This window comes from Leuciscus leuciscus (assembly GCF_965113295.1).
Source record: "Leuciscus leuciscus genome assembly, chromosome: 3".
NCBI lineage: Eukaryota > Metazoa > Chordata > Actinopteri > Cypriniformes > Leuciscidae > Leuciscus > Leuciscus leuciscus.
The window spans coordinates 32131163-32143790 of record NC_138727.1 but is presented as its reverse complement, the minus strand read 5'-3'; the positions used below and the strand labels follow the sequence as shown (position 1 = coordinate 32143790).

General features: G+C 36.1%; 1 protein-coding gene and 1 long non-coding RNA gene across 4 annotated transcripts in view; one reads left to right on the top strand and one right to left on the bottom strand.

Moving 5' to 3' along the window:
- nlgn4xa (neuroligin 4 X-linked a) overlaps positions 1–11586 on the bottom strand; it is a 139010-nt gene extending 127424 nt beyond the window's left edge. For both annotated transcript variants that reach the window (XM_082164018.1, XM_082164017.1), the window contains exons 1-2: positions 11245–11586; positions 1211–1973 (exon numbers count right to left, since the gene is read on the bottom strand). In XM_082164018.1, the coding sequence (XP_082020144.1) occupies positions 1211–1673 (463 nt within the window). In that variant the 5' untranslated portion in view covers positions 1674–1973; positions 11245–11586. The remainder of the gene's footprint in view (positions 1–1210; positions 1974–11244) is intronic.
- Positions 7689–10201, top strand: LOC309494639. 2 transcript variants are annotated; one of them, XR_014204403.1, is made up of 3 exons: positions 7689–7752; positions 8728–8808; positions 9405–10201. It is a non-coding gene; the product is annotated as an uncharacterized lncRNA (long non-coding RNA). The 2 variants fall into 2 exon arrangements; XR_014204404.1 differs by lacking the exon at positions 7689–7752 and having other exon boundaries at positions 7796–8808.
- Positions 11587–12628: the final 1042 nt, after the last annotated feature.

Here is a 12628-nt window from a genome sequence, read left to right as displayed (position 1 = left end):
AGATACATTCAGGTTCCAATACATACTTCTGTTTATCAAAGGTTATATTTATAAATAAAGTTAAAAAAGCATTATGTAATAAAGAGCAAGATTCATAGCTTCCCTATCCTCTCCCCAATTGACTGACTAATCACATCCATAATAAAAAAAAATAAAAAAATAAAACACACACACACACACACACACACACACACATATATATATATATATATATATATATATATATGAAGAGTTCAGATGCAAAAGCCTCAAAATACCATCTGACATTTTCTTGTAGAATGATCATTTTTATCAAGCTCGTATATTTAAATTCAATAATTTCACTTAAATGGCAATGAAGATTACCTATTAATAGTCATTTAAGTGAAATTACTGAACTTAAATACACAAGCTTGATAAAAATGATCATTCTAGAAGAAAATTTCAGATGGCATTTAGAGGCTTTTGCATCTGAACTCTTCATATATATATATATATATATATATATATATATATATATATATACATACACTATATCACGGAGGTTAATTAGAACTTCAATTAATTTGCAACTGAACTTCAGGTTGCATAACAACATATTTACATCTGGGAGAAGTCTCTCACGGAGGTTTAATTACGTTTGTATCTTCAAATTATATAAACATGGTTTTGTATCTTCAACAGACAGAATGTGTCAGAAAATTGTGACATCTTCAAATTATATATATATATATATATATATATATATATATATATATATATATATATATATATATATAATTTGAAGATACAAACGTGGCTAATTAACCACCGTGAGAGACTCCCAGAAGTAAATTTGTTGTTATGCAACCTGATGTTCAGTTGCAAGTTAATCCCGTTTCTTACATTTTTAATCTGTCAATCTAGTGGTCAAGCTAAATTTAACTCACCATCATGCAGCTGAAGCCTGAAAAAAAATGGTCAAGTCTAATTTCAGAGTTTCAGCAACAAACACACAAAAAGCCATTTGGGAATTCTTAACTTGCTGAGTTTGGAAAATCTTCAAAGGTCGCATTGTGATGATGCTAACTAAACAGACGGTGCTGTAAAACAACCGAGATGACCTATCACACCTAAAAATATGTAATATCTACAACCTAATTAGCAAACAAACATTGATGAAAATTGTTGAGAAGAAAAAATTAAAGACATACAGTACATCACATTATGTTATGGTAATGAAATTACATACCATCCTCGGTGGGAACATAAATGTTTAAGTATAGGCAGTCTTCGCTTTGATCTTGTACGTAGGTTACAACGGTATCCAAGTTGGCGGTGAACCATACAGGTAACATATCATTAAGTAAAAACCGATCTTCCAGAAACTGAGGACAAACGGGAGCAAACTGTGTGGCATTTCGAATCCCAGGCCAGGACATGGGGGGCTCAGGGGGTTGAAACCTTCTCTCCCCCGTGGGCGGGAGGGCATAGGGAATCCCCAGATACTGTTCCACAGGCCCTAAAATCTCATTGGGCAGAGATGTTTTCAAGCCTCTTAGCTTGCCGTAGTTTGTCGTGACAATAGGTTGCTGCTGGCCCTGTGTAATGGCTAGCCAAGCAGCTGCAAGCACAATCCAGGAAAAAAGGCGGAGAGTAGCCAGCGGACGAAGCATGGTGAGTGTTATCCATGGAGTTCCTCTGAGCCGTGACATGGTCCAGCTGCGGTTGGCAGAGTTATTTGAATTCACAGTCCTATACTCCTCCCTTCTCCCACAGCCAAGGTGAAACCTGCCTTCAGGCTGCAACGGACAGATGATTGACAGCACTCCCACCAATCAAATCAACAATCAAGGCATTCCCCGTAGCCATGAGGGCGATTCTGGATCTCAGTTGTATTTCTGTCGTTCTTTAACTGCTATCCTTTTGACGAGAAACAAAATGTGGCTTTTTTCCCCTGAGCTGTCCTCTGGTGTAATTACTCCCTCCTTTCAATTCCTCCTTTATTGGTTTGCCTGTGGGAAAGAAAGAACAGCCCGTAAATTTTCTTTCATTGTCATAAACAAAAACAAAGGAATTCCATTTCCTTTATTAATGTGTATGCTTTGCATTAAGCATCGGAGATGCCAAGGTAACCTTGCACTGAAAGAGGAAAAAAAACATACATGAATAGACTCAAATAACAAACAAATGCTAACACTTAGACATCATTATACTCTAGATTCAAACAATGAAATATGACTCTACGTTTCCATTGACTGGGCCACGATTTATAAAGTAAGTGGTCTGGTAAATTGATAGGCTCAAATAACTGTTAGCATTGCATTGTTGCGTAAACACAAAATATATTATATCCATTCATGTATGAGGTTAGTTGTACTGAAAACGTATGCTTGGAATATATTGATCTATTTGCCTAGAAACTGTCTATCTGTGACTGAAACATGCTGTATGATTGAGCAAGTCTGTCCAATCTATACATTATTCTCCTTCTCATTACTTAAATGTGACCCTGGATCACAAAACCAGTCTTAAGTTGCAGGGGTATATTTGTGGCAATAGCCAACAAAACATTGTATGGGTCAAAATTATTGATTTTTCTTTTATGTCAAAAATCATCAGGATATTAAGTAAAGATCATGATCCATGAAGATATTTTGTAAATATCCCACCTTAAATATATAAAAAATGCTTTTTTGTGAGTGGATGCAGCACAATCGCCAATAGAAATGGACAACTTTAAAGGAGATTTTCTCAATATTTCGATTTTTCTGCACCCTCAGTTTCCAGATTTTCAAATAGTTGTATTTCAGCCAAATATTGTCATATCCTAACAAACCTAATATCAATGGAAAGATTATGTATTCAGCTTTCAGATGATGTATAAATCTCAATTTAGAAAAAATGACACATAAGACTGATTTTGTGGTCCAGGGTCACAAATGGATAGTTCACCCAAAAAAAGTTGTTCCAAACCCGTGTGAATTTCTTTCTTATGCTGAACACAAAATAAGATATTTCGAAGAATGTAGGTAACCAAACAGTTGATGGGCCATAACTTACATAACATTTATTTCCCATACTATGCAAGTCAATGGGGCCCATCAATTGTTTGGTAACCATTTTTAAAATATCTTCTTTTGTGTTCAGCAGAAAAAAAGGAAATTCATACAGGTTTGGAACAACTTGAGTGTGAATCAATTATTCATTTTGGGGTGAACTATCCATTTAATGTAGGAAAGACCAATCTAAGACTTTGAAGTATTTTGATCGCTTGATCTAGTAATGCATGCTATTAGTTTTCATTCTGATATTTCAAATCCTGAAATATGGATGTGTGTTGTTTTTTGTCATGTTTACATTTATTTATTTGAAAGAAACATTTATCCAAAGCAACTTTGCATTCAAAGCAAACATGTTATCAGTCCAGGCATTTCCTGGGATTCGAACCCATGACATTTGCATTGCACTACCACCATGCTCAACTGTTTGAGCTACAGAATACTCTTCAGAATCACCATCAATAATAGCCTGATATATAAAGGCAATGAGCATGCACAGAGAGTAGAATTCATCATGTCTCTGGCTGAGTCATCTACAAATCTAAACAGATTTATCCATTATCCTTTGACTCGGATATGTTGTTCAAGTACAAATTTGGGAATTTAGCAATAGGAAACCATTCGTACAGGATTACAGAAGAATAAATGACACGAAAGATATTGGTTTGAGACGCCTCTTGCTGTGGAAACACTAAAGGTCACAGTGTTTTCAGGAATCTTTCCAGGAAGATCCTCTGGAATAAATCAAAAAGCATTCAAAAGAAATTTCCTTAGAGACATATATATTGGAGTAGATGTGAATACAAATTTGCCACTGATTTAAATATATGCGAATAGTAAAATGGTATGTCTGCATCACATTTATTGTCTGAAAAAAACGATAATCTTTCCACCTGAATGAACAAACAGAAGAAGCACACAAAGCTGAGAGTAGATTATGCACAAGAAATGCTACCGTGCGAGAGAATTTGAATAATGAATGCTCAATGCATTTCATCCACATTCAAGAAAGAGGAAGAGAGTGGGTGTGAAAAGAATTGAGAAGATCCTCATCAGTTGGTGCTTTTGATACTCTTGAACTTCAACACAGTTGTACAACACACACCACAGCTCTGATTTGTTTAGCTTTATATAAGGTTCAAGATCATCTTATGGATTGTTCATGCACATTTGCCTCAAATTACTGAGCTGGACTCTTTGGAGCCTCTGGAGGGGAACTTTAATGACTTAAGTCCTGAGTAAAACTACAAGTGATGAACTCTTTCGTTCGCTCTGATCCCTCCATTAATAGCTCTGTCAGTGAAACCAGAGTAGGGAAGCTTCTTATGAGATTGTTCTTGGATCAGTACCTCTTATTTAAATTGAAATCCTCAACATATAAAAAGGCATAATTTTGCCAACAGCTTCAAAATATGGTGTGTTCAACAGATGTCACCCAGCGTTATCTACATTGTAATTTCCAATGCCTTTCTAAATAATTCTTCAAGAATCTAAGATTGATTGATATAACTTTTTCATTTCCTCAAATCAAAAAGCAATTTCAGCAGAGATCAGATAGTAGATAGTATAACCCATGGAAAGTTAATTGTGCGAACAAAGCAGTGATGATATAATAGACTCATTGAGACAGTCACATTAACTTAAATTGGTGTTGAGCAATGCTAAATTACAAAAGGATTAGGGTTATCTCTACTTCTCCACTTCATAACAGAACGCTTTACAACAGCAGGATGTTTTAAAGCACTGATGGTCACAAGAGAAAACATGAAAGCACAATAAAACAAACAACAAGGAAGCATTATCTTCTTTATACAATGCAGAAAACATCCCCTGATATGGTAAATGACTGTAAAATATTATTCTGCTTAACATTTACAGGGATTTAAGAGCATTTGAAAGGTGATATTCCTCTAAGGCAGAATCTAATGAAGGAGTGAGAATGTCATAAGGATTGAGTCCCTGTACACATTACACATGACATGCTTTAAAGATCTTTATTGGTGGTCTGAGAAAGACCCATCTCGTGACACCTTGGGGTTTGAAGTCCACTCTATTTATTTTTTTATCTTATTTTTTATTAAAACCATCATTTAGCCCAGACATCAAGGCTTGTGTTGTACATGCTGCAGTGGCTTCATTATGAAGAAATACAAAAAAAGAAAGTTTTCAAAAAAAATAAATCATATTTTAATAGACTGGTAAACAATTAAGAATTAAGATAGCATTATCCATCAAGAGGCCATTGTAGATCTATAGTCCTACTAATTTATAAGCCTCTGTTTTCTTTGCCTGTGATCATCAAATATCCTGACATTGAGTTAGGCATTTCAGAAAACCTTTCACGTACATATTTGTCCTCCGAAGCAGATGGGTCTGAATGTCTGGCCGGCAATTTAATTTCCAACGCAGACAAAAAGCCATGTAACATCCACCAGTTTGTATGCGCTCTTCGTCTGGTGTCCAAGCTAGATCAGCCAAGAGGGATTTATTCAATAACTTTACGCCAATATTGCTACATCCTCAAGCAATGCTTAAATTCAAGAGGCTCAGTTTGGAGGCACTTTCTGCCAAAACCCTATTGCAACAACCAAGTACAAAGAATGTAAGCCCAAAGGGATAGTTCAACCAAAAAGAAAGGTTCCTTTGGTTTACTCACCCTCATTGTTCAAAACCTGTATGAAGAGTTTTTGTCCACACAATAAAAGAGTCATTGCGGTCCAAAACAGCATTGGACCTCATTGTCTGGTGGAAATAATAATAATAATAATAATAACAACACTCAAAGTTACATATTCCAAAATATCTTCTTTTACGTTCCACAGAAGAAAGAAAGTCATAAAATTTTTTAGCTCTTCCTTCACTGCCATCAAGTAAATGTGATATATTGTTTAAAATTTTTATGTAGCCTAAGTAAATGAATAAATACAGTAAATAACATTTAAAAATAGTCAACCAGTTTAGTGATGTTCTCAATAGACTAATTATAAAAACCTCTCCCATGTTCTAGTATTAAATGCATGACATTTTAAATTCATAATTTTCCTCACGCCCACATCTGTCTAAGTTACATTTAGATAAAGGTGATTGGTTGGAATTTTAATATTTTTTTGGGTGAGTTTGAAAAATAAAAAGAAGGAAGAAATGACACCAAGGAGAATAAAAGGAGAGAAAATAGAATCACTGCCTGTGTGATCACTGAAGATAACTCGCGCGAATCTCAATGAAGGTGCCGGGTCTCTCTCTGCATTTTAATTATAATAAATGATCTACTTGAAGGAGGCTCTAACAATTGCACTGTTCAAAGAGTGACTCATGATGCAAAGAAGATAGTATTGATTCGGTCCAAACGATAGACCAAGAAATAAAGCATAGAAACCGCTGTGACCTTTGGGTGAACTTCGGATAAACGTGGTGCGATTCCGCTGCAAATGCACCTGCTATGACTTATTCAACATGGCGTCTGGACTAGCAAGTCAGCTGGAATTTGTTTTCTCAAGCTGTATTCTCTCTTTCTGTCAGTTGACTGAGTGTGGACAGGAACCCCAGTAAGCAAAGAGAGAGAGTGAAAATGTATTCAAAGGCAAACCACTGATCCTATGAGCTAGTGAGAGAGAAAGGGAAATGTATACTGGACTGCACCTCTAAATGACTAGGACCAGAATAAATATTGCTCTTAAAAGCAGCAGCCTATTTTTAAATTAGAATATATATTCAATTCATGTGACTAAACACTCAAAGGTAGCTTCATCACATTCTATTTGTATATAGCTTATTTAAATAAGCTAAATTATTTAAATCAACAGTGAAAAAAAAAAAAAGTTCTCAAACTCATGATCATCGACATCCTATTAGCCTACACCACCGAAACCTGCAATTTATACCAACCCAAAACTGAATAAAACATAACACCAAGATCCCATAATACCACAAGAGCAAAGTAGCCGAAAATGGTGCATTTTTAGGTGCATGTAGGCTTACTATAGATATAAAGAAAGTTGTCCCAAGATTTTGTTCAAAACTTTTATTAGTAGCCTAAGTTACAGGTCAAAGTATCCAGGTATAGGGACACATTTACATAGGCCTACCTAAAGCTAATTAACGTATTTCGTGTTGCACTTCCTTAAGTATGAACATTATTTCACCGCAGTCTGACATGATGTCACGCAGTTGCCGCGCATCCTGACAGAAGTGAAGGTTAAAATGTTGTACAGTGCGAATGTTCGAGAGGCGGCCCACTCCATCCCCAAAACACGCATGCAGGAGATGTCCACAGTACCACCTTGTGGCTCACCGCTGCATGAGCGGAATAGCTTGGGCTGAAACAGTGGTCCCTGTGATGGAAGTCCGGGGTCACCGCATCTTTTGAGGAGAATGTAGTTCGTCTGTAGCCAACAGCAAAGCTAGGCGAGAGTTACAAAACAAACCCTATCGCTAAACCAAATCTTCTTCAATCTGGGCGCACCTTAAGTGTCCCGTCTCAGACTGATAATGCATTTTATCATGACTATATTCCGTGTTTTAAGTAGCTAGTCTAACCTCGCCTTTTTCAAAGCTTGATCCAATATTATGGCTCTCGAGAAACGAAATTTCGAACGATTTATCGTCACCACATCTTTAGCCGAATGTCTCATTAACACGCATATGGATGTGCACTAGTGACCCAGCAAACATTGGTCCGACGGCAACGTCGTGTCCCTGGCCAAAAATAGTCGCGGTATGACGGCATAAATCGGTAAAAATATGTAACACAGAACATTTCCTAAAAATACATTCAGATACATGTGTGCATGTCTACAGTTATCTGAGGTTGCATGTATAATTGTTATTTTGACTTTTAGCTACGTGTAGTTCAATATATACCATGTTGTGTTTCGGGTGAGAGAGGACGTCACCATGGCGACGTCTTTTACACGTGCATTTATAGTCCATCATGACCCTCTATGAAATCAATTGTGATAAAGCTGTGCTTAATCCTTGTGTGGTTAATACTGCAATAATTAATTAAATTTTTTATTAAATTAAAGTTTTAATAAGTTGTGTGAATACGTCCACTGACGTCCTTTACACGTCTATAGTATCGGGTGAGAGGACGTCACCTGGCGACGTCTTTTACACGTGCATTTATAGTCCATCATGACCCTCCATCATGGAATCCTTGTGAAATATGCAAAAGCTGTGCTTAATCCTTGCATGGTTAATACTGCAAAAATTCATTTAATTGCCCAAGTAGTTTTTAAGAGGTTGTGAAGACGTCCACTGACGTCCTTCACACGTCAAGGCTGTGAATACACGTCCACTGACGTCCTTTACACATCTAGTCAAGCAAGACAGAAAAAAAACCCCCAGGAATTATCTTTATGAAATACACGAATTGTATACAAAGTAAATATATTTACTTTATCTTGTTTAAATAAATTATAATCACACAGTTCCCAGTGTGGTTAAGTTAATGCAAAGCCTCTGCATTTTAGTCATTATTTCAACCTTAGCCTACCTTACCTTTTCGGTAATGTTGTGTTTTTTATTTTTTATTTTTTTATGGAATGTATGCATGTAAAACAGAAATATATCTGGTCACCATTTATGTCTGAGTTGGATGTAATTGCCAAAACTGTGCTGCCAAGATGTAACAAAAGATCTCCCGACATTACCAAATCCCGCGATAGGTTAGATTATCTCACGAGATGTTAACGCGTTTTCCCCATAGACTCACTCCGGAACACTGAAGTTTGAACAACCACGAAGAGAGGAGGAATTGAGGCCCATATTATTAAAAATCTACTGTTGGGTACGTACATTTTGTATTATTAGATTCACGTGCTAGAGTTTTACTTGTTTGACATGAATGAACCGAAAGAAATGATGCCCACATTGTCAACTGAAATTGGCTAACTGAGTTTGGCTAAAATTAGCTAGTAGGCTAAAAGTTGCTTTGAACTTATACAACGGTATACCATAGTATAAAGTATGTTTAATGATACAGTCAAAGTTATTACTGTAAATTATTAATGTAGCCTTTTGAGAGTTTCTTTCAGAAAGTAAATTATCTGAAGTAGAATGAAATGTTTAGCTGGATTTGAACATGTATGTTTTCAGTAACTGCTTTAAAAATTTTGTAATTTTAGAATTGCTAAACATGTCTATTCAGGGGACATCACAGCCCACCTGTCTTTATCAGAAATGTCCTGTTCACTTTCTCACTGTTACACACCTAGTTAAGGGTCTTTCTCAAGGGCACCACAGTGGTATTGAAGAGGCAGGGGACAAATGCTGTTTTGAATTTAGCTGAAGACCATACAAATATTTTGAAAATAAGTGCATGTCATTTACCTCAAATTTTTAATTTTCATTTATTTTAAAAAGAAATATATTCTCTTCCCTTAGATGCTGTGAAGAGGTGGAGCCCACATGCTACAGACACTGAAATTGATGCAGCAATGGCAGAACACCTGAAACACACTCCAGGAAGAGCTGGGGGTGGTGGATACAAAAAATGAGCCAAACAATGTGTTTAAGGGATAGTTCACCCAAAAATGAAAATTGTCATCATTTACTCAACCTCATGTTTCAAACCTGTATACCTTTCTATGCTAAACACAAAGATGTTTAGAAGAATGTTTGTAACCAAGCAGATGTCGCTTCCCATTAATAATAATTTTTTCTCCAATAATGGTAGTCAGTGGATGCTCTATTTGCTTGGTTACAAACATTCTTCAAAATATCTTCTTTTGTGTTCAGCAGAAGAAAGAAACTCATACAGGTTTGGAATTTGGTGAGTAAATTACATAATTTTCATTTTTGGGTGAACTATCTTTATAATTCAGTATTTTGCAATTGGTATTTTAGTTTGGTTAACAAATCGAGAGCTTAGAATTATAAGGTTCTATCTCCGTTTATTGTAGTTTATAAAGCATCAAAGTTTTTAAACTCGGTTTATGTTTTGTGAGATGGAACCTTTTATTTTATTAATAACTACTAACAATTTTTTTTTTTTTTTTACAAAAATAACACCACACAGGCATTAATAAAACACCTAATGGATCAGATTGTCAAAAACTCAATTTCAACCAAAAGTGGAGATAGAACCTTAAAATTCTAAGCTCACGAAATGTTAAACATTGAAAAAAATAAAGAGAAATTTTGGCTGTTCAATATCAATAAAATGTTGTGCTTAATCAGAACATGCTTCTTTTTTGCTTATGTCCACAAATAATGTGTTATTGTTTTTGATGTACACGTGATTAAAACGTTTTATTGACGTTCAGGTCTGACTGGACCAATTTTGGACCTTTTTAGAACCTTTGTCAAGATGTGTAGGCTAAACCTCAAGACTTGATTGTCTTTCACGATGTTACACAATAGGTGTGTGATTATTTTATATGCAGGCTTATATATACACTTAAATTATGCAGCAACACATTTAAACACATATGACGACGCATTTAGACGTCCAGGGACGCGCAGAAGAGACGTGGAATTCACGGCCAGAAAAGACGTGGAATTCACGGCCAGAAAAGACGTGGAATTCACGGCCAGAAATGACGTCGGTTCAACTTCCATTTTGGAATTATTTTTCAACCATGACGGGACGTCTCGGACGGACGTCTTTTCAACGGTCATTAAACGTCCAAATGTTTGCTGGGGAGGGAAACAATCATGAAGCATATCTCACTGTACCGAGCTTTGGTTAGCCACAGGTAAGTAGTGCTATAGCCTACTGAAACACTTAGATCTGCCACACGATTCTCCTTCTAAAGCCATTTCCCCTCATGCTGACTGTCCAAGTGCGTACATTTTGCCTATTTCCCATGACGCATATGAAAGACTCTTTCGTGCAATATACTTGCTTTTCAACTCTAAATGTGGATAGCAATAATATCGGAAAGCAGAATATAAGGGTTTTATTGATCATACTTATAATTTCGATGACGAAAAAATCGAAACGCAAAATGTATTACCCAAAAAACTACTGAAACAGGTTGTACGGTCAGCCTTTTTCATGTAAATCATGCAGCGCGTGTAGCCGGCGCGAATTAAACACTCAGAGCAAAATTGTTGCATAGTCCGGATGGATGAAGCTTTCAGAGAGCGAGAGAAAGAGAGGAAAAATCTTGTGAAGCAGCGGGAAATAACCGTGTACGCGGCGTCAGACAAACAGTTCAACTGTGTAAGCACAAAATAGAGATGCGCTACTTTAACTTCAACGGCTGCTCGTGTGTCTTACCTTTGCAGTATCTGCATTGTACTGCTTCTGTCCTGCCGCCCGACTTCCTGAGGTACGGTCAAAATGTATGTACCACACAAGGGAAAAAAATCTAACTCCGTTCTGCCCCTGTTAAAATCCAACGTGATGCTGCCGTCCGAAAGAGAGGTGGCTCACCGGAGACTGTTCAACAGAGACGCGGCAACATATCTGATGTAAATGACCCAGATAGATTAAGGTAATTCGTTGAAATCACTGCAGAGAAACAGTAAATTGTAGAGAATCTGATTGTCTCCATAGAAAGAGGCAGCACTGACTGAAAAAAAAAAAGAGATTAAAGGGAAAGAGACTGGGGCTGTATCAGGCGTCTCTCTCTCTCTCTCTCTCTCTCTCTCTCTCTCTCTCTAGTTGCCATTGGACTGCACTGAATGAAATGTACATTGCCTACAACCAATAGATTGCCGCATTCACTTTATCACCCTTTAAACAGCTGCTATTACCTTTATAATTGCTGGGTGTTTGTGGTTAAGTTGTTTCGATATTAAGATCTATGTTAAGATGTATATGAGTGCTGTTGTACTGAATATCAAAATGGCAGTATGGTCATGATACCACACTTAACCAGTTAATATCATGTAGTTTACTTTTCAAACAAAAAATGCCATTTATTTTGTATATTTCTCATTTGCCAATGAAAATAGTTACAAAAGAAGCCAAGATTTAAAAATTGCATATCGGCAAGCAATGTATAGATTGGAAAGCAGAGAGATTTAGAGAGATACAGAGATTTTCCCTCCTCCACTCAACTGTTCTGTTATCACTTAGCTCGAGCTCCACACTAGGTTTTCCATGTTTCTCTTCCTGGAGAGAGAAACCCCACTCCAAACATTCATGAAGTGGGAACATTTACAGATGCTCTGACTTCCAACATACTGTTTAAAAGCACAAAATTTTCTGCATGAGAAACTCTTTTTAAATTTTTTTTTTTAAGAAAATCATTTATATAACATACCGAGGTAAAAATCCCCGATTTTAAGGTTAACACATTTTCTGTAGCCTATACAACTTTCTTTTAAACATTTTTCCACCCACCACCCTCATAGGGATATAACAACAACATAAAAAAAAGATATATATATATATATATATATATATATATATATATATATATGAAGAGTTCAGATGCAAAAGCCTCTAAATGCCATCTGAAATTTTCTTATATAATGATCATTTTTATCAAGCTCGTATATTTAAATTCAATAATTTCACTTAAATGGCTTAATAATAAACCTATTAATTGTCTTTTAAGTGAAATTACTGAACTTAAATATACAAGCTTGATAAAAATGATCATTCTATAAGAAAATTTCAGATGGCATTTAGAGGCTTTTGCATCTGAACTCTT